Source organism: Copadichromis virginalis, linkage group LG8 (assembly GCF_057382275.1).
Source record: "Copadichromis virginalis isolate Kocher_CV1m ecotype Utaka linkage group LG8, C_Virginalis_male_GT1.1, whole genome shotgun sequence".
Lineage (NCBI taxonomy): Eukaryota > Metazoa > Chordata > Actinopteri > Cichliformes > Cichlidae > Copadichromis > Copadichromis virginalis.
The window spans coordinates 15,629,619-15,651,314 of record NC_140625.1 but is presented as its reverse complement, the minus strand read 5'-3'; the positions used below and the strand labels follow the sequence as shown (position 1 = coordinate 15,651,314).

The window sequence follows — 21,696 nt, the reverse complement described above, 5'->3', positions numbered from 1 at the left end:
TATTTGTTAACTTTAAGAATAAAGAGAGAAACTATCTGTATTTCTTAATTGCAAATGGCACCAAATTGTATTTAAACTGAGCCACACTTATGGAGCTCCACAGTTCTTTTTCTGGTGTTTTGGTTGACATCTCTTGATTTTCCCATGTCACAGAAACAGGCTCTGTGTTTTGCCTTATATGCATCCACAGCTGTGCCACCAATTTACTCACATGGACTCTACTAACCTATCAGAAGCTTCTTCAGCTCAGAATGGAATCGTCTGCAGTTTTCTTATTAATTAACAATAAATTTAGTGTACATGTACTCCTACATTTGATGAAAGTGATAAAAATAGCTCTGTCTCTTTATTCTGACATTTAACTAATTCAAAATATATTTCAATATTTATCTAAAACAAAAATTTACTCTAAATTGATGTTGTACAGTAAAAATGTTTTATGTTTTCTCCCTAAAGTGTAAATATCTGGTTACAAATGTGAATATCCTGCTGTGTACTGAAATTCTTCTTGTTTTGCATAGAAATATACTGAACAACATACAAAGCATAATATATAAAATAACATTTACCTGAGTTTTTTCTTTGAAAGAAGCCTCTAATGTCCATTCTTATGTTTCAGTACATAACTGAAACCGATTTAGTCGGGGAGGGTAAGAACTGAAAATATGAAATAAACACACGTAAGCTAAGACTCTAAAAAAAATAGCATTTGTTCGGCTTTTCATTTCGCCATTTGTTGATTCACTTGAAGAGCAAGTAACGTAATATTGGTCAAGTGATCAGTTTGATATCAATCTTTCGTGATGCACCGTCATATTTACATTATTTGTACGGTACGAATGATTTGCTTTGGTACCTGCTCAAACTTAAGCTCTCCTTAGTATGGCTGGCTCCGTTTCTCCAACAGCGCACTCACGGGCAGCAGCTGCCCCGCCCTCTCGCTCAGTCGCTTAGTGCCTGAGCTCGGATCATACCAATATCAGGGGGGGATTCACGCACAGTCGTAAATTCCCACAGTGTGCACTATGTGCTTCGAATATTGTGTGTACTTTTTGTTTTATACAGTTGTCAGCCAGGCATCTAACTATGAAAAAATTAAACTCCAAAATACCCCGGGCTTCTGACAAAACAACCCGGGCTTAAGCCCCGTAAGCCACCCCCCCGCTCCGCCCCTGACTGAAACGCTCTCACACACACTACTGAAACGCTCTCACACACACAACTGAAACGCTCTCACACACACAACTGAAACGCTCTCACACACACTACTGAAACACTCTCACACACACTACTGAAACGCTCTCACACACACTACTGAAATTTTAGCTCTCACGCACACTACTGAAACGCTCTCACACACACTACTGAAATTTTAGCTCTCACGCACACTACTGAAACACTTTCACACACACAACTGAAACGCTCTCACACACACTACTGAAACGCTCTCACACACACAACTGAAACGCTCTCACACACACTACTGAAACGCTCTCACACACACCACTGAAACCAGAGGCATTTCTGCTGAACAGGAAGTTGTTTCCTGACAAGGAAACTGATGGAAAAAGTGGTATATTTCAAAACACTACAAGGATTTCTACTCAGCAACCTGCTAGTACAGCAGTCCCCAACCTTTTTTGCGCCACGTAAACAATATAAAAAATAAAAAAAACGATAAATACCATGAAAACCATAAATAGAAATGTGTTCGAATTTTTGTGGAGGAATAAAACCCATTACATAGAAAGATCTCAGCTTGTGAAGGGATACAATAAAGGTGGTATCAAAACTCCAGAATTGGAATTTATGGTTGGCACCCTTAGAATTAAATGGTTAAAATCTTGTCTGTCACAGCCAGACTCTACTTAGCTCCACATCCCATGATTCTTGTTTAATAAAATAGTATACAGGATTAGACTTTATTTTGAAATGTGATTTTGCGGCAAATAAAATCCCCATAAAGATATCAAACTTTCCAAAACAGACGTTGCATTTTTGGGAAAATGAGATTTACCCACAACTTCTCCCCATAATTCAACCTTATGGAATAATAGGGTAATAACACTTAATCAAAAATCAATTTTCAAGAGTGACTGGTTTGAACAAAAATATTATATTCATAACAGATTTGTTGGATGATAACGGTGTCATTCTAAGTTACACAGACTTTTCAGAAAAATATTGTCTAAAATGTTCTCAAAGAGAATATAACACATTTTGTGAACTGGTCCCACTGCCTCTGCTTCATTTGATTAAAATTTTTATGATATACAATAATTTCTCATCAGTGCTCCCAAATTTATTGCTAGGGCAATGTCAGCTGTTTGATAAAAATGCAATAAGAAATTTGTTAGTAGTTTCTTCAAAGACAAAATATTTCATAGTTACAACAGAATGGTTACATGGCATGGTTCTAGTTTAGTTATTTCATATACACTGGATAAAGCATACTAAAAATTTATGAAATAGCCTATTCTACCTAAAGTTAAAGAAACACACTTTAAACAAAACTAATACTGTGGCAGAATTTCTAAAAAAAGAGATTTGGCCTTGAGGTGGATCAGTGTTCTTTTTGTACTGATGAAAATGAAACCCTAGAACATCTTTTTTTTCCTATGCCCTATCACACAATGTATTTGGTGCAACTTAAAAAATTGGATTTCCCTAAATATTAATGATGTGCCACTGTTTGAATTACATCATAATTTTTTTTATATGGATCATCTAGCATTGGATGTCTCAGACATTATTAACATCATCATACTTGTTGAGTATTGCAGCATCGACAGCGATCAACTCGAAAGAAAATGACGACGGAGGAAAAAATGTCCTTAATATTTTTGGGAACTTTATTCCTCATCAACATGCGCAAAACTTTTCTCATGGGTGCCATTTTCGTTGTGGTATACTTTTTTTTTTTCTTAGGGGCGTGATGACGCAGCATCCGTGCTCTTACAATGAAACAGTGCCTCCTTGTGGTGGCAACTAAAATACTGTCTCTGTTAAACCACAGTAACCATAATGCAGTTAAACACTGTACAACATGAGTACACACAATGAATATCTTAACAATACTTTTGAGTAAATATAATATCCATTGTGCTAAATGGAGGAACGCTAAGCCTTCTCTCCCTGGTTTTATTGATGATTTTAAGATATTTTTCTTTGCTAAAAAAAAGACAAAAAGCACATATGCCAAAAAAATAACCAGGATAATGCACGTCTCCCGCTATTCTAAATTTTGACTTATGCTGAGGCTAATATATTGTTAAGTAATGCAGCTGTCTCATTAAGGTCCAGAATCGATTTGTTCCACGATTCGATTCAATTCAATTCGATTTGATTATGGGGAATTTTGACAGTCAGAAATATTATAATTCAGATCAGTACATTTACATATTTTTGTATTTAAAAAAAGGAAGCTGACACACGCAAGACTTTATCAAAGGTGTGAGCATCACAGCAGATGCCTTTGTGTCAAAGTAGCTGAAGATAAAACACATAAAAACATGAAGGTGGTTTTCCTGGCCTGGGATTTTATAAAAAATATTCTGCAGTACATCAAAAACGAAAGAAAACCATTAACATATGAACGTTACCTCTGACGTTACAGCGGTTTTATTAGAGACACGGCTAACGTTTTGCATTTTGCATAATTTTAAAAAGTTTAAATTTATTCAGTATTGAACGGCAGAAATTAGGTTTTCTTTTCGGAAGTATGTAAAATGAAAAAAAAAAAAAACAGCGGCCGACTGCGCTGTAAACAACAGTAGACTTGTGCATAACAAGCAAGCGAATAATACAGAAAACAGATTTTTAGACGGGAAACTGTTCTTGAAGTACAGAGAGAGAGAAAGAGAGAGAGAGGGCTGTGCATGACGTGCGATTTTATCGTGGTGGAAGCAAAACAGTTAGGGAATTCATGACGATTTTTATGTGAAGCGCAGTTTGGATCTTCTTTTGCTGCTGGTTCAGTCAATATTGTTTGGAGAGAGATAAAACTAACAGCTTTAGAATCGGCGCAAAAACGGGGTGAAAACAAAGCGCGGACCTGCCGACAGATCAGAGTCAGCGAGCTGTCGGCTTTCAGCCCCGACCGTGTCCGTGCTGTCGGGTGAGAAAGGCGACATCTCACTGATTCTGATCCGCGGGTCCGCGCTGTGTGTTTACGTCTTTGTGCAGAAGCCATGTACCTGCTCTCATTTACTGTCTTAGCTGTTTGGTGGTTGTTGAAATTTTGTGAGGTTTCACCAGAGATTCTGGCATTTCGGGTAAAATAAATTTATATTAAAAAATCGATTCAGGATTTTAATGAATCGATTTCACGTTATCCAAGCCAGAATCGATTTTAATCAATAAATCGATTATAAAAACCCACCCCTAACTAACAGGTTGCTGAGTAGACATCTGTGTAGTGGTTTGTTTGAAATCTAACACTTTTTCCTTCAGTTTCCTTGTCAAGAATTAACTTCCTGTTTAACTGAAATGCCTTCCTGTTTAACTGAAATGCCTTCCTGTTCAACTGAAACGCCTTCCTGTTCGACTGAAACACCTTCCTGTTTAACTGAAATGCCTTCCTGTTCAACTGAAATGCCTTCCTGTTCAACTGAAACGCCTTCCTGTTCGACTGAAACACCTTCCTGTTCAACTGAAACACCTTCCTGTTTAACTGAAATGCCTTCCTGTTCAACTGAAATGCCTTCCTGTTTAACTGAAATGCCTTCCTGTTCAACTGAAATGCCTTGGTTTTTCAGTAGTGTGTGTGAGAGCGTCTCAGTTGTGTGTGTGAGAGCTAAAATTTCAGTTGTGTGTGTGAGAGCGTTTCAGTTGTGTGTGTGAGAGCGTTTCAGTTGTGTGTGTGAGAGCGTTTCAGTTGTGTGTGTGAGAGCTAAAATTTCAGTAGTGTGTGTGAGAGCGTTTCAGTAGTGTGTGTGAGAGCGTTTCAGTAGTGTGTGTGAGAGCTAAAATTTCAGTAGTGTGTGTGAGAGCGTTTCAGTTGTGTGTGTGAGAGCGTTTCAGTTGTGTGTGTGAGAGCGTTTCAGTTGTGTGTGTGAGAGCGTTTCAGTTGTGTGTGTGAGAGCTAAAATTTCAGTAGTGTGTGTGAGAGCGTTTCAGTAGTGTGTGTGAGAGCTAAAATTTCAGTTGTGTGTGTGAGAGCGTTTCAGTTGTGTGTGTGAGAGCTAAAATTTCAGTTGTGTGTGTGAGAGCGTTTCAGTAGTGTGTGTGAGAGCTAAAATTTCAGTTGTGTGTGTGAGAGCGTTTCAGTAGTGTGTGTGAGAGCGTTTCAGTAATAATGTCCCTTACGGCACCTCATACTCCCCCCTCTTCCCAGCGCAAAGCACAAGGCTCACGTGCAGAGTGAAGCGGAAAAAAGTGCGAGAGAGAGGGTGAGAGAAAGAAAAGAAAAAACCCACGGCTTGCGATAAGGAGCCAGCTCGCGTTGTTCACTTCAAAGATCCGGGTCTAAGAGCCGTTTTGTTCTTGACCAACAGATCACTACCACCATCCCTAGAAACCTACACAACTCACACCCGGTACTAGGTGTGGGGAACTCTTTAATCACTGCTACTTTGGCATCAATGGGCCGGACATGTCCACGTCCCACCGCCCTGCCCAAGTACGTCACCGTAGCTTTGGCAAACTCACACTTGGCTAAGTTGAGAATTAGAGTCGCCTGAGCCAAACGGTGGAATACCTGGCGTAGAGTTTCCAAATGATCTTGCCATGTTTCAGCATAAATTACTAGATCATCTAGGTAGGCACTGCAGTTGGACAGGCCACGGAGGACTTTATTTACCAGCCTCTGGAAGGTGGCTGGAGCGTTATACATTCCAAACGCCATGACTGTGTACTGCAAAAAATCATCAGGTGTTACAAAGGCAGAGATGTTAGAGGCACGTTCAGTTAAAGGAACCTGCTAGTAACCTTTAAGAAGATCTAATTTAGTGACATACTGAGCAGTCCCAATACTATGGGGCGCCGTTTGTAAACTGAAACATGCCGAAATTAACAGCAACATTTTTCCACATTTAGCTCTAAATCTTACAAAAACATGTTTTTTCGAGTCATTTTTTACAACATTTAGTAAAATATTTGTAACTTTTCATATTTAAAACAGGATTTTAAATGTTAAATCTAAATGTTAAATGTTAAATCTAAATGCTAAATGTTAAATGTAAATATTATATTTAAATGTAAATGTTAAATGTTAAATGTAAATATTATATTTAAATGTAAATGTTAAATGTTAAATGTAAATATTATATATAAATCTAAATGTTAAATGTTAAATCTAAATGTTATATATAAATCTAAATGTTAAATGTTAAATCTAAATGTTAAATGTTAAATCTAAATGTTAAATATTAAATCTAAATGTTATATATAAATCTAAATGTTAAATGTTAAATCTAAATGTTATATATAAATCTAAATGTTAAATGTTAAATCTAAATGTTATATATAAATCTAAATGTTAAATGTTAAATCTAAATGTTACGGGAAACTAAATATTTAGCTAATATGCAAATTTATTGTACGGGTCAACGGAAATACCAAAATAAAAGCTTCAAGAAAACCTCCCGCGCTAAAGTGTGCCGGTCGCGGTCAGGAACGGTGTTTGCGCTCCTCTTACGGTCACTTTTGACTGCCATGAGCTGCTTCGACTATTCCCTACCAGCATGTCCAGCGATTTAGCTGAAAACATTGGAAGAGCCGTTTTGTCGGCCATCCAACGATTCAGCGGTAATGCACCCTCGACCTCACAAACGCCGCAGCACTTGGTAAGTTTATTGTATAGCATTTTGGACGGGTTGATAGCAGTGTTAGCAAAACTAGCAAAGCTAAATTACTTAGCTAGTCCTCAATTATTTCATTTGGTAGGCAGCAGACAGAGATCGAACATCATACAACTCTATTTATTTATTTGGTAGGTAGGTAACAGTCGTTCTTGATGTAAATGTTTCCTTAGGAATCCAGCAATGCACCTGGACCAAGTAGACCTGCCGTCTCCACTGGGATACCATACTGCTCGGTAGGCCTTCTTACACATATCATTTAGCTGACTAATTTTTGTTTTTTCTTTGGTGTAATATGTCACCTTAAATTAAATCCTGTCAAAGTAATGATTCTGATTCTACATACATTTCATCTTCTTAGGGGTCCATTACTAGCAGTGTCACATCACCACCAACAACATTCACAAGTTTTACGTCATATTTTATTACTGTTTTTGCTGTGAAGTGTCTTTTGATTGCTCACTTTCATATTTTAAAACTATTGATAAAATATTACTCTAGCTAATCTGTCACAGTACAATTGCCTCAAATTACCCATCTTTTGTTATAGAATTGTGCTCATTGAGATTTTCTGTGCCGTGTTCTAGGATGGTTACCAAGGAAGGCTTCAGATTTCCAAAGAGGAATTGGAAAATGTTCTTTCCCTGAAAACATCTTTTACTGAAGCTGCATCTATCCTTTCCATCTCCAGGCCCACTCTGTATAAGTTACTGCAAGACTATAATATCTCAGAGTCAAAATTCAATGTAATCAGTGACCATGAGTTAGATCAGATAGTGTCCCAGATAAAAACTGAACATCCAAATGTTGGAGAAGTGATGCTGATGGGTCATCTGCGTTCCAAAAACATAGTGGTTCAAAGATGGCGCGTAAGAAAGTCACTGCGGAGGGTGGACTCGGCTGGTGTTCTATCCAGGAGAAGAACTGCAGTTGCTCGGCGAGTATATTCTGTGCCTCATCCAAATTTCATATGGCACATAGATGGAAATCACAAACTGATTCGTTGGAAGTTTGTTGTTCATGGTGCAATAGATGGATACAGCAGGATGTTGATGTTTCTTCAGTGCTCCAGCAATAATCGAGCTGAGACTGTGAAAGCCCTCTTTACTGCAGCTGTTGGACAATTTGGCAGACCCCTGCATATCAGGACTGATCACGGAGGAGAGAATGCTCAGATTTGGGAGGACATGCGAGCAAGCAGGGGTGAAAGCTCTGTCTTAATGGGAAGTTCTGTGCACAACCAGAGGATTGAGCGTTTCAACCGAGACTTAAACAACAACTGTAGCCGCATTTATGCACCTATATTTTATGAATTGGAATCACTTGGTATCCTAGACTTAGAAAATGCAACAGACCTATTTTGCCTTCATTATGTGTTTCTACCACGAATCAACCGCACTTTGAAGGAATTCAAAGCTGGATATAACAATCACTCTGTTTCCACTGAAGGTAATAGAACTCCCATCCAGCTTTTTGCCTGCGGAACTCATGTGTCTCATCGTCACAACCCAGAACTTTCTACAGCAGAGGTCTCCATACCCTCCTTGTCAAACTCTGAAAGTAGGTTTGTCCCATTAAATGACAGCGATTTACAAGAGCTATATACAAGCATTCACCCTTTTGAAGAAGACAACAATAATGGTAAAACATTGTTTCAACGAACACAGCAGTATATTTTTAACAAACTTGTAAATGTGTGACCTCAACCACAGGATACCAGTGATGTTCTAAAGAGTGATGACACTTAATATTCTTAAATGCTGTACAGTAAATGCATTTTTTGTACTACTGCAGAAGCCCCTCCCCTCTAGCAGTGATGCCTCCTGCCACATAAGGACTCAGAGTTAATGACTGACAGTGACTCATAGGCTATTCAGAAGGCTACAACCACTTTTAGTTTATGGGTAAAACCAGTTATTCAGATTGAAGTAAAGATCAAATTCACACTGTAATACAGTATAACAGTGAAAATTATCAACACGGAACAGTCAGTCTTTAAATCAATTCACAAGATTATCTACAGTATTGTTTTAATCATTGTAAAGTTGCAATAGTCTTAATAAATGTTGCTGTTAGATGTCTAAGTAATCCTGGCTTGTTCTACAAAGCATGTTTAGTATACTCTGTGCATAAACTGTTTTGAAGTGTCCTTGTTTAAAAAAGAAAAGCTTAATAAAATTATTGTATTACACCAGTGACTTTATTGATTTGTCGTTGAAAATACAAAGTTAGCATTTTTATAAATCTATTGAAGCTTTGAAAATTATTACATTTCAACATTAAATGCAGTCAGAATTTATTTCAACTATCTTGTATGAAGCAAAGTTACTTGAAACTACAATTAATGAACAGGATTAGAGTTAACAAACCCACCATTTTAATTTCACTTTTTTGGAACATGTTTAGATGGTGCTGAATAAAGCTCCATTCATGAGTGCTACTAAGAAGCAGTAATGAAAAGCATCATCATCAGCCATTGTTGTTTCATTCACAAAAAGCTGAAGCTCATTTGCACATGTGTGTGCAATCGGGAGATGTTTGCTTTCATCGTGAATGAATGTTATTTTAGGAGCTGGTTGAAAACCTATGGCTGGAACCTTGCTGCTCCCGGTGGCAAAAGCCAAGATGTGACCAGGCCTCAAAGCCTTCACAAATGCCTCTTCATCCTTGGTAAGAGTCCTTTCTCCAAGTGAGTCTCTCAGCTCTTCATCTAAAAACAAAGAAAAACCACCGTTAACCTGGGGACACTAAAATAGTTAAAGCTTGAGCTAACAACTAAATGATGGCTAATGTTTTTATAAAAAATACAGAGGTTCTGTCTTTGCCTTGCTTGTCAGTTGTAAGCTATCATACATCTTTATTCCTGTTTTGTGTGTGCGCATGTGACATAAAAAGACAAAGTTTTACTTTAGTGTCCCGAATTGTTTCATGGCCAGACTACATTATGTGAATTTCTGCTTAATTTCGACACACTGGAGAAATTCCCGAAATTTGACCACCATCAGCTCCTCTCTAACTCTTCTGTTGCTCCCAAGGACAGAATAGCTTGGCCTGAGAACCCCAGCAATTAAACTGGCTGTCAGATCTTTGTCCTCCCCAGATAGGTCAAGCAGAACACGCAAACTGGGGTTCTGTCATGGTCCTGGGCCATGTGGGCCCAGTATTCTTAGTTTTCATGTATTTTTGTATTTTGTTCTTTATTTAGGCCATGCTTCCTGGGTTGATCTGTTACGTTGTTCCTTATGTGTTTTCCCTTCGTGACTCTTACCCCCTGTGTGCCCCTCCGTGTATTTATGAGCCCTCGTCTCTCTTTGTGCTTTATTCTATGTTTTCCCCAGCCCGTTATGTCTGCGTTCTCCCCGTGCTCTCTCTCCTCCTGTTTGAACCTCTGTGTACTTCCTGCTTTACTTTGCCCATCTCCCATCAGTGTTGCGTTCACTCCTGCCGTGTCTTGTTATGATTATCAGTGTCACCTGTGTTCCCCGTGTGCATCCACTTCCCCTGATCATCCCTCATGTGTATTTAGTCTCTGTGTTTCGTACAGTCTGTGTCGCGTCGTCTGTGTTCCCACCCTCCGTGTTTCCATGCCCGGTCTATTGTATTCCAAGTCATAGCCTTACCTTAGTTTATTCCCAGTTTAGGTTTCTGTTTAGTTATTGCTCTTGTGCTGCCCTTATTCTGGTTTGCTTCTTTTGTATTCATCAGCCACAATAAAAGGCTCGCTTTTGTTTAAAGTTCACTTCCTTATCACTCGTGTCCGCACCTGAGTCCTCCACGCACTCTCCACATGGTCTGTCACAGCGGACCGTGACAGGTTCTCTCTCAGGAGTGATAAAATCTAGACAGAAAAGTTTAAATAATGGTTAAATTCCAGTTTTAAATATAAAAAGTAGCTCACTCTAAATGATTATAAAATAATGACCAATTGATACAGAAAAAATATAAATCTCACTCCATAGTAGGACAAGCCATCAGTTAGTTGATCGAAACAGCTTTGCCGTTGCAGAACTGCAAGGTATAGAGCTGCATTTTTCACAAACAGATCTTTATTGGCCATGGTGACTGTGAGTGGAAGACCTTCAACTTGATATCGCCATGAGTCGCAGCAGCTGACTGCTTCCTCCAAATCATGTTGAGTTGTTGCATTTACAACCTAAATATTTAAGAAAAACACTTTAAATGTTTGTTTTTTACCAGTGTACACAAATACTGCAGATGGTTCATTTTAATTGGACTCGAAACGTTTTTGTTTTGGTTTATTTGGCTGTATTTCACCAATATTTTTTTTTTTAACAAAAAGGAAACAAATTGAAAATATAATACATGGAATTGCCTCTAATAACCAAAAGTGTATTTATTATATATTATAAAAGAAGACCAGAAGACTTGTGAATATAGGAAATATTACAATATTCTTGTTATAATATTGCAATTCACCTTTTTCAGATTCTCTCTTAACTCAGGGTCACCTATATCATCCGGTGTTAGGTGTACTTGAAGAATGTCTCCTGACACAATGTAGTCTACTACATGTGGAGAGAGAAAGGCAGGTGCTTCTCCACCTTGCACTATTATCGTGGACAACATCCTGCCAATGGTTCGATATACTCGATATACTCCATTTTGCAAGTTAAATTTCAGTGTGCATCCATTTGGTGTAGCTGAAAAATAACACACAAAAAAGTATATTCTGTACAGACCCCAAACTGATATCTTGAGATTGACAGACAAAAATGTATTACTTTTTTTTTTTTTACTGTTTCAGACACACAGAACATAACAGATTTATTATCTGTAGTCATTTATTAACTTGTTAATGTTCTGTCAAACAATGTTCAGATCAGGTGGTTGTTGCGTTTGTAACATTATAAAAACGAGTGTCGTCAACAAGCCTTTAGGCCTTGAGTAAGTAAGTTAGTTAGTTTGACTGTGAAATCCTATTACCTTCAAAAGCACCACTGTCCTGAAAGATGGCCTTCACCAGTAAACGGAAAAACTCCCTAAATTACTTAGCTAGTCCTCAATTATTTCATTTGGTAGGCAGCAGACAGAGATCGAACATCATACAACTCTATTTATTTATTTGGTAGGTAGGTAACAGTCGTTCGATGTAAATGTTTCCTTAGGAATCCAGCAATGCACCTGGACCAAGTAGACCTGCCGTCTCCACTGGGATACCATACTGCTCTGTAGGCCTTCTTACACATATCATTTAATTCATTTATCATGAAATTTCCCCTTGTGGGACTAATAAAGGTATGTTATCTTATCTTAGCTGACTGGTTTTGATATACAGTCAGTTTCATAAGTAGTTGGATACAGACACATTTTCTAATGTTGCTTCTGTACATTACCAGAATGAATTAAAAATGAAACTACTCCAATGCAGTTGAAGTGCAGACTTTAAGTTTTAATTCAGTGGGTTGGACTAAATGAATGCATAAAAATGTGAGAGGGAAAAATTAATTTGTAAACACAATCCTATCATTTCAGAGGCTCTAAAGTAATTAGACAAATTAAATAACTGAAAATAAAATGATAATTTCTATTACTTTATTCAAAACCCTTTGTTGGCAATGACAGCCTGAAGTCTTGAAGTCATGGACACCACCAGATGCTGGCATTCCTCCTTACTAAGGCTCTGCCAGGCCTTTACTGCATTGGCTTTCAGTTGCTGTTTGTTTGTGGGCCTTTCTGTCCTAAATTTAGTCTTCAACAACTGAAATGTATGCTCAATTGGGTTAAAATCCAGTGATTGACTTGGCCATTCAAGAATATTCTATTTCTTTACTTTATTAAAGTCATGGGGTGCTTGGACTGTATGTTTTGGGTCATCTTCCATCTTTATTATTAAATGCTGCCCAATCAATGTGACTACTTTTAGCTGGACTTAAGCAGACAAGTATGTCTCTGAACACATTCAGCTGCTTCAGTCCTGTGTCACATATTCAGTAAACACTACCAGTGCCACTGGCAGCCATGCACGCTCAAACCATCACACTGCCTCTGCCATGTTTTACAGATGATGTGGTATGCTTTGGATCATGAGTCGTTCCACCCTTCTCCATACTTTTTTCTTGCCATCATTCTGGTAGAGGTTGATCTTGGTTTTATCTGTCCAAAGAATGTTTTTCCAAAATTTAGCTGGCTTTTACTAGATGTTTTTTTTTTTTTTTTTTTTTTTTTGTTAAGTCCATTCTAGCCTTTCTATTCTTGAGGCTTATGAGTGGCTTGCACCTTGCAGTGAACCCTCTGTATTAGGGCTGTTTGATATGACAATATGAAAACATCTATCATTTCATATTATACGCTATCATTTGTTCTGTGGTGTCGCAAAATAAATTTTACGTCAATATTTTTCATCGTTTTGATGGTCACTGTAGTGGCTGTATTAATTTCTTAATTTTCTTTTTTCTGTTATGTTCTCTTTGACCGCATGTTGTCTGTTCACAGTAAAATTTTCAAAATGCAAACACTACGTCTCAAATCAATTCCAGGCCTTTTATCTGCTTAATTGGTAATGACATCATCATTTTAATATGGATACCCTAAATTAAAGCTGAGTCTGCACATCATGTCCATGATATAATTTTGATTGGAATATGTTTCAGTAAACGGGCAACAAAATAAAACTTGTTAGGGTCCAAATACACACTGACCTAACTGCAGGCCTTTTCTACTCTAATTGAGTGCTCAAAGCACTTTATACAACAGATCTCATTTACCCATTCACATGCACAGATTAATACAAGCACTTTTTCTGTCCAACATTCGCACACAGTCATAGTCGGATAAACTCATTGGGAGCTCTAGATTAGAGCACCTGGGAACTGAATCACCAACTTGACCAACAATCAATGCTAATCTACAAGATACAAAAGGTTCAGTTTTCTGTGTAATGGGTAGACAATAGTAAGATGGTCTGAGTCTACAGTTTGTTTGTTTGTTTTTAATGAACAGATAACAGAAACCTTACGGATGTATTGTAATGCATAGGTGTCTATCTGTATCTGTGTTTGAATTCATTTCAGGTTCCTCTTCCATCAGTTCCTCAAGCTCATGCTACGCGCTCACATTTTGTGAGAAAAAACAAGACCTGCAAACACTATACAAAAGATGTTGTGTGCTTGCCCTTGTCTTCAGCATCAACGTTTCTCATACCGAGAGGGGATTCACGAGCAAAACTAGCACAAGATGGCCTTATTGGGAAGATCTCCTTTACATCTGACTGGTCTGAAGCACAACTTAGAGAAGAAATAGCAGCAATCTTCAGAAGAACATTTGCACTGTCAACTGGCCAGACATTCCCTTTTGAGTATTTGAGTACAATTAGAGGATGTAAACGACTAATGAAACCAAATGTTTCTAGCAGTTTTCTTTGGGGTGGCCAAGAAGTTGGCTCGATTTGTTCCACCACCTGCCTCTATATAATGGCAGGGATACAAAAACCTGCACAGGTAAACATTTTATATTGCAGTGCAGAAATATTTATTGTCTAAAAAGTGAGTCTGTTCCCTTAACATAATTTTATTAATTGTATTACGGTAATTAATATTGCAGTTTCAGCAGGTGTAAACAGTTTTTAGTGCAGCCATGTGCCTCTGTGTTACCAGTGATTTGGTGCAACTGTATTTGATTTTATGTAGAACATGCTTTCTTTTCCCTCAGGAGGAACCAGAAGAGCTGTCTGACAGTGACTTTGAAAGTAAAGTCTGCCGGAGAAGACGAGGTATGTGACGTGAATGAAAACCTAGTGAGGTTCTAAGCTCGATGACCAGTTAGATTTTGTTACTGCAGTGCGTAATAATTCCTGGGGGGTTTGTTTGATGAGAGCATCGTTAATTTGTCCGATTGGGGCGATCGTGGCTCAAGAGTTGGGAGTTTGCCTTGTAATCGGAAGGTTGCCGGTTCGAGCCCCGGCTCGGACAGTCTCGGTCGTTGTGTCCTTGGGCAAGACATTCACCTACCGCCTACTGGTGTTGGCCAGAAGGGCCGATGGCGCGATATGGCAGCCTCGCCTCTGTCAGTCTGCCCCAGGGCAGCTGTGGCTACAACTGTAGCTTGCCTTCACCAGTGTGTGACTGGGTGGATGACTGGGTGTGTAAAGCGCTTTGGGGTCCTTAGGGGGACTAGTAAAAGCGCTATACAAATACAGGCCATTTACCATTTTAATGTTTACAAATTATCACAGGTGATTACAGCCAAGGAGGAATATGTGCCCAACTTTCACTTAAACTAATATAAGGATATATAAAGGCTCTGTTAACATTATGAAGCAAGTCATGCTGACCTTCTTTCCTTTGTTCAGTGCATCATGCGTTGTCTACAACACCAGGTGAAAGTGAGGCCAAGCATCAGAAAACAGAGAGCTGCATTCAAGAGAGTGAAAATGAGGGACAGGCAGAGGGACAGCAGATGTTTCCATATAATGTGGCAGAATTTGTGTAAGCTGTTGTCTAGGGGTTAAAGAAATCCTTCATTTTAGATGTTGTTTAGGATATTGTTTTGATGCAAGTTTCCAATTTGCATGTTTGGGGTTTTTTTTGCTGAATGACTGCAACTTTAGGATTTACATTTAATTTATTTTTTTTTTTTTAATGATGTAGTGTGAGAAATTCTTCAAGGCTGACATGTTTTATGATTTCTAATATCTCTTATCTACTTAGCCCTATTTTTCTGGAGGAAGATGACGCTCTTCAAGAGGCAATTCAGCGTAGCCTCCTAGAAGAGTCTGATAGACAGAGTGAAGTTCATATTTCAAGGTAAGATTTGAAAGTAACCTTTGATAATTGAATATTTTATTTGCATCTTTACTTGCATCATTTTTTTGCAGTTACACAATTACAAAGGTAATTGCTCATTTCTGACTAATTTAATATGGACTATCACAACATAATTATATGTTGTAACTCTGTGCACTTGAGTCAAATGTACAGCAAATTTCCATTTTTCCCCAAGATCTGTTTGTCATTGTCCCTTTTTTATATAGGTCTTTTAAGAAGCTCAGCAAAGAAGAAATTGAAGGTCTTCTTAGAGCTCATAGTGAGAAAGTCATTACACCAGGAACAAGACAACTCCATATCAGTCGAGCCAATGTGTGGTCGACTGCTTTGCGTCAGTTCAAGAGACCCAAGTTTGCAGAAAGCTGTGAGATGCTTTATGTCACATTTGCAAGCGATGAACATGATACAGAGGAAGATGCTGCTGACCTTGGGGGGCCAAGGCGGGAGTTTTTCCGTTTACTGGTGAAGGCCATCTTTCAGGACAGTGGTGCTTTTGAAGGTAATAGGATTTCACAGTCAAACTAACTTACTTACTCAAGGCCTAAAGGCTTGTTGACGACACTCGTTTTTATAATGTTACAAACGCAACAACCACCTGATCTGAACATTGTTTGACAGAACATTAACAAGTTAATAAATGACTACAGATAATAAATCTGTTATGTTCTGTGTGTCTGAAACAGTAAAAAAAAAAAAGTAATACATTTTTGTCTGTCAATCTCAAGATATCAGTTTGGGGTCTGTACAGAATATACTTTTTTGTGTGTTATTTTTCAGCTACACCAAATGGATGCACACTGAAATTTAACTTGCAAAATGGAGTATATCGAGTATATCGAACCATTGGCAGGATGTTGTCCACGATAATAGTGCAAGGTGGAGAAGCACCTGCCTTTCTCTCTCCACATGTAGTAGACTACATTGTGTCAGGAGACATTCTTCAAGTACACCTAACACCGGATGATATAGGTGACCCTGAGTTAAGAGAGAATCTGAAAAAGGTGAATTGCAATATTATAACAAGAATACTGTAATATTTCCTATATTCACAAGTCTTCTGGTCTTCTTTTATAATATATAATAAATACACTTTTGGTTATTAGAGGCAATTCCATGTATTATATTTTCAATTTGTTTCCTTTTTGTTAAAAAAAAAAAAATGGTGAAATACAGCCAAATAAACCAAAACAAAAATGTTTCGAGTCCAATTAAAATGAACCATCTGCAGTATTTGTGTACACTGGTAAAAAACAAACATTTAAAGTGTTTTTCTTAAATATTTAGGTTGTAAATGCAACAACTCAACATGATTTGGAGGAAGCAGTCAGCTGCTGCGACTCATGGCGATATCAAGTTGAAGGTCTTCCACTCACAGTCACCATGGCCAATAAAGATCTGTTTGTGAAAAATGCAGCTCTATACCTTGCAGTTCTGCAACGGCAAAGCTGTTTCGATCAACTAACTGATGGCTTGTCCTACTATGGAGTGAGATTTATATTTTTTCTGTATCAATTGGTCATTATTTTATAATCATTTAGAGTGAGCTACTTTTTATATTTAAAACTGGAATTTAACCATTATTTAAACTTTTCTGTCTAGATTTTATCACTCCTGAGAGAGAACCCCAGTTTGCGTGTTCTGCTTGACCTATCTGGGGAGGACAAAGATCTGACAGCCAGTTTAATTGCTGGGGTTCTCAGGCCAAGCTATTCTGTCCTTGGGAGCAACAGAAGAGTTAGAGAGGAGCTGATGGTGGTCAAATTTCGGGAATTTCTCCAGTGTGTCGAAATTAAGCAGAAATTCACATAATGTAGTCTGGCCATGAAACAATTCGGGACACTAAAGTAAAACTTTGTCTTTTTATGTCACATGCGCACACACAAAACAGGAATAAAGATGTATGATAGCTTACAACTGACAAGCAAGGCAAAGACAGAACCTCTGTATTTTTTATAAAAACATTAGCCATCATTTAGTTGTTAGCTCAAGCTTTAACTATTTTAGTGTCCCCAGGTTAACGGTGGTTTTTCTTTGTTTTTAGATGAAGAGCTGAGAGACTCACTTGGAGAAAGGACTCTTACCAAGGATGAAGAGGCATTTGTGAAGGCTTTGAGGCCTGGTCACATCTTGGCTTTTGCCACCGGGAGCAGCAAGGTTCCAGCCATAGGTTTTCAACCAGCTCCTAAAATAACATTCATTCACGATGAAAGCAAACATCTCCCGATTGCACACACATGTGCAAATGAGCTTCAGCTTTTTGTGAATGAAACAACAATGGCTGATGATGATGCTTTTCATTACTGCTTCTTAGTAGCACTCATGAATGGAGCTTTATTCAGCACCATCTAAACATGTTCCAAAAAAGTGAAATTAAAATGGTGGGTTTGTTAACTCTAATCCTGTTCATTAATTGTAGTTTCAAGTAACTTTGCTTCATACAAGATAGTTGAAATAAATTCTGACTGCATTTAATGTTGAAATGTAATAATTTTCAAAGCTTCAATAGATTTATAAAAAGGCTAACTTTGTATTTTCAACGACAAATCAATAAAGTCACTGGTGTAATACAATAATTTTATTAAGCTTTTCTTTTTTAAACAAGGACACTTCAAAACAGTTTATGCACAGAGTATACTAAACATGCTTTGTAGAACAAGCCAGGATTACTTAGACATCTAACAGCAACATTTATTAAGACTATTGCAACTTTACAATGATTAAAACAATACTGTAGATAATCTTGTGAATTGATTTAAAGACTGACTGTTCCGTGTTGATAATTTTCACTGTTATACTGTATTACAGTGTGAATTTGATCTTTACTTCAATCTGAATAACTGGTTTTACCCATAAACTAAAAGTGGTTGTAGCCTTCTGAATAGCCTATGAGTCACTGTCAGTCATTAACTCTGAGTCCTTATGTGGCAGGAGGCATCACTGCTAGAGGGGAGGGGCTTCTGCAGTAGTACAAAAAATGCATTTACTGTACAGCATTTAAGAATATTAAGTGTCATCACTCTTTAGAACATCACTGGTATCCTGTGGTTGAGGTCACACATTTACAAGTTTGTTAAAAATATACTGCTGTGTTCGTTGAAACAATGTTTTACCATTATTGTTGTCTTCTTCAAAAGGGTGAATGCTTGTATATAGCTCTTGTAAATCGCTGTCATTTAATGGGACAAACCTACTTTCAGAGTTTGACAAGGAGGGTATGGAGACCTCTGCTGTAGAAAGTTCTGGGTTGTGACGATGAGACACATGAGTTCCGCAGGCAAAAAGCTGGATGGGAGTTCTATTACCTTCAGTGGAAACAGAGTGATTGTTATATCCAGCTTTGAATTCCTTCAAAGTGCGGTTGATTCGTGGTAGAAACACATAATGAAGGCAAAATAGGTCTGTTGCATTTTCTAAGTCTAGGATACCAAGTGATTCCAATTCATAAAATATAGGTGCATAAATGCGGCTACAGTTGTTGTTTAAGTCTCGGTTGAAACGCTCAATCCTCTGGTTGTGCACAGAACTTCCCATTAAGACAGAGCTTTCACCCCTGCTTGCTCGCATGTCCTCCCAAATCTGAGCATTCTCTCCTCCGTGATCAGTCCTGATATGCAGGGGTCTGCCAAATTGTCCAACAGCTGCAGTAAAGAGGGCTTTCACAGTCTCAGCTCGATTATTGCTGGAGCACTGAAGAAACATCAACATCCTGCTGTATCCATCTATTGCACCATGAACAACAAACTTCCAACGAATCAGTTTGTGATTTCCATCTATGTGCCATATGAAATTTGGATGAGGCACAGAATATACTCGCCGAGCAACTGCAGTTCTTCTCCTGGATAGAACACCAGCCGAGTCCACCCTCCGCAGTGACTTTCTTACGCGCCATCTTTGAACCACTATGTTTTTGGAACGCAGATGACCCATCAGCATCACTTCTCCAACATTTGGATGTTCAGTTTTTATCTGGGACACTATCTGATCTAACTCATGGTCACTGATTACATTGAATTTTGACTCTGAGATATTATAGTCTTGCAGTAACTTATACAGAGTGGGCCTGGAGATGGAAAGGATAGATGCAGCTTCAGTAAAAGATGTTTTCAGGGAAAGAACATTTTCCAATTCCTCTTTGGAAATCTGAAGCCTTCCTTGGTAACCATCCTAGAACACGGCACAGAAAATCTCAATGAGCACAATTCTATAACAAAAGATGGGTAATTTGAGGCAATTGTACTGTGACAGATTAGCTAGAGTAATATTTTATCAATAGTTTTAAAATATGAAAGTGAGCAATCAAAAGACACTTCACAGCAAAAACAGTAATAAAATATGACGTAAAACTTGTGAATGTTGTTGGTGGTGATGTGACACTGCTAGTAATGGACCCCTAAGAAGATGAAATGTATGTAGAATCAGAATCATTACTTTGACAGGATTTAATTTAAGGTGACATATTACACCAAAGAAAAAACAAAAATTAGTCAGCTAAATGATATGTGTAAGAAGGCCTACCGAGCAGTATGATATCCCAGTGGAGACGGCAGGTCTACTTGGTCCAGGTGCATTGCTGGATTCCTAAGGAAACATTTACATCAAGAACGACTGTTACCTACCTACCAAATGAATAAATAGAGTTGTATGATGTTCGATCTCTGTCTGCTGCCTACCAAATGAAATAATTGAGGACTAGCTAAGTAATTTAGCTTTGCTAGTTTTGCTAACACTGCTATCAACCCGTCCAAAATGCTATACAATAAACTTACCAAGTGCTGCGGCGTTTGTGAGGTCGAGGGTGCATTACCGCTGAATCGTTGGATGGCCGACAAAACGGCTCTTCCAATGTTTTCAGCTAAATCGCTGGACATGCTGGTAGGGAATAGTCGAAGCAGCTCATGGCAGTCAAAAGTGACCGTAAGAGGAGCGCAAACACCGTTCCTGACCGCGACCGGCACACTTTAGCGCGGGAGGTTTTCTTGAAGCTTTTATTTTGGTATTTCCGTTGACCCGTACAATAAATTTGCATATTAGCTAAATATTTAGTTTCCCGTAACATTTAGATTTAACATTTAGATTTAACATTTAGATTTAACATTTAGATTTAACATTTAGATTTAACATTTAGATTTAACATTTAAAATCCTGTTTTAAATATGAAAAGTTACAAATATTTTACTAAATGTTGTAAAAAATGACTCGAAAAAACATGTTTTTGTAAGATTTAGAGCTAAATGTGGAAAAATGTTGCTGTTAATTTCGGCATGTTTCAGTTTACAAACGGCGCCCCATACAATACTGTCCACGCAATCCTCAGTTCTTGGGAGAGGATGTGAGTCAGCCACAGTCATAGAGTTCACCTTCCGGAAGTCTGTGATAAAACGGGGTGAGCCATCTGGCTTCGACTGGGCTTCGCTAAGCCATGTTGCAGCAAATAGTCAACCTCCTGTCTCATGAGCAAGCATTTATGGGGGCTGGCTCGATAAGGATGCTGCTTAATAGGCTTAGCTCCCTGGACATCAATATCATGCTCTAGCACTGTAGTGCGAGTTGGCACATCCCTGAAAAAACAGGTGTATTCAATAATCAAGACAGTTATGTCTTCTTGCTGCTCTGAAGACAGATGCTCGAGCAAGCTAGTTAATGCTAGCTTTCTAGTTTTCTGCCGGTACACAGCGGGCATGACAATCTGCTTGACTTTACTCCATTCTGCACCTTTTGCACCTGGTGGAGACCACTGACGCATTAGAACATCATGTTCTACAAAATAGGCTTGTTGTTCTTTATTGACTTGCTCAGCACTTACCGTATGTTTAAAACAGTTCTGCAGTGTTTCATCAGCTAATTGAGCTGCTGACAGCTGGTCTCTAGTCAAGGGCAGCGAAGAGACCTTTGGAAATGGATCAGGCTCCTCAGGTTTCGCTGAGTCTGGGGGTGACAAAACATTGTTTCTTTTAGTTTATACATCATTCTCCTTGGAACATCAACACCGAATCAGAGAGGGCAACATTAGTATCTTTATGAGCTTTTGCCCGAGTAATCGCACAGGTTGGATACAGCCCAGGGTGCACGGAAACATCAGAAGTCTTCTGATTTAGGGGGTTGTCTAAAACCTC

General features: G+C 38.3%; 4 protein-coding genes across 4 annotated transcripts; 2 read left to right on the top strand and 2 right to left on the bottom strand.

Moving 5' to 3' along the window:
- The first annotated feature begins 6,625 nt into the window (after positions 1-6,625).
- Positions 6,626-8,991, top strand: LOC146703040 (uncharacterized). Its single transcript, XM_085466144.1, has 3 exons — positions 6,626-6,785; positions 6,974-7,036; positions 7,388-8,991. The coding sequence occupies exons 1-3, from the start codon at positions 6,684-6,686 to the stop codon at positions 8,498-8,500; spliced, it is 1,278 nt and encodes a 425-aa protein (XP_085322270.1). The 5' UTR covers positions 6,626-6,683; the 3' UTR covers positions 8,501-8,991.
- Positions 8,992-10,536: 1,545 nt separating this feature from the next.
- On the bottom strand, positions 10,537-12,007 carry LOC146703039 (G2/M phase-specific E3 ubiquitin-protein ligase-like). Its single transcript, XM_085467310.1, has 5 exons — positions 11,943-12,007; positions 11,745-11,800; positions 11,238-11,461; positions 10,753-10,953; positions 10,537-10,638 (listed from the first exon to the last, which is right to left on the bottom strand). Exons 1-5 carry the CDS (start codon positions 12,005-12,007, stop codon positions 10,537-10,539), a joined length of 648 nt encoding a protein of 215 aa, XP_085323436.1.
- Positions 12,008-14,230: 2,223 nt separating this feature from the next.
- LOC146703038 (G2/M phase-specific E3 ubiquitin-protein ligase-like) lies at positions 14,231-17,392 on the top strand. Its single transcript, XM_085467309.1, has 8 exons — positions 14,231-14,257; positions 14,469-14,529; positions 15,109-15,244; positions 15,467-15,562; positions 15,790-16,082; positions 16,361-16,584; positions 16,868-17,068; positions 17,183-17,392. Exons 1-8 carry the CDS (start codon positions 14,231-14,233, stop codon positions 17,390-17,392), a joined length of 1,248 nt encoding a protein of 415 aa, XP_085323435.1.
- Positions 17,393-18,143: 751 nt separating this feature from the next.
- On the bottom strand, positions 18,144-20,509 carry LOC146703037 (uncharacterized). Its single transcript, XM_085466145.1, has 3 exons — positions 20,350-20,509; positions 20,099-20,161; positions 18,144-19,747 (listed from the first exon to the last, which is right to left on the bottom strand). The coding sequence occupies exons 1-3, from the start codon at positions 20,449-20,451 to the stop codon at positions 18,635-18,637; spliced, it is 1,278 nt and encodes a 425-aa protein (XP_085322271.1). The 5' UTR covers positions 20,452-20,509; the 3' UTR covers positions 18,144-18,634.
- Between the last annotated feature and the right edge of the window lie 1,187 nt (positions 20,510-21,696).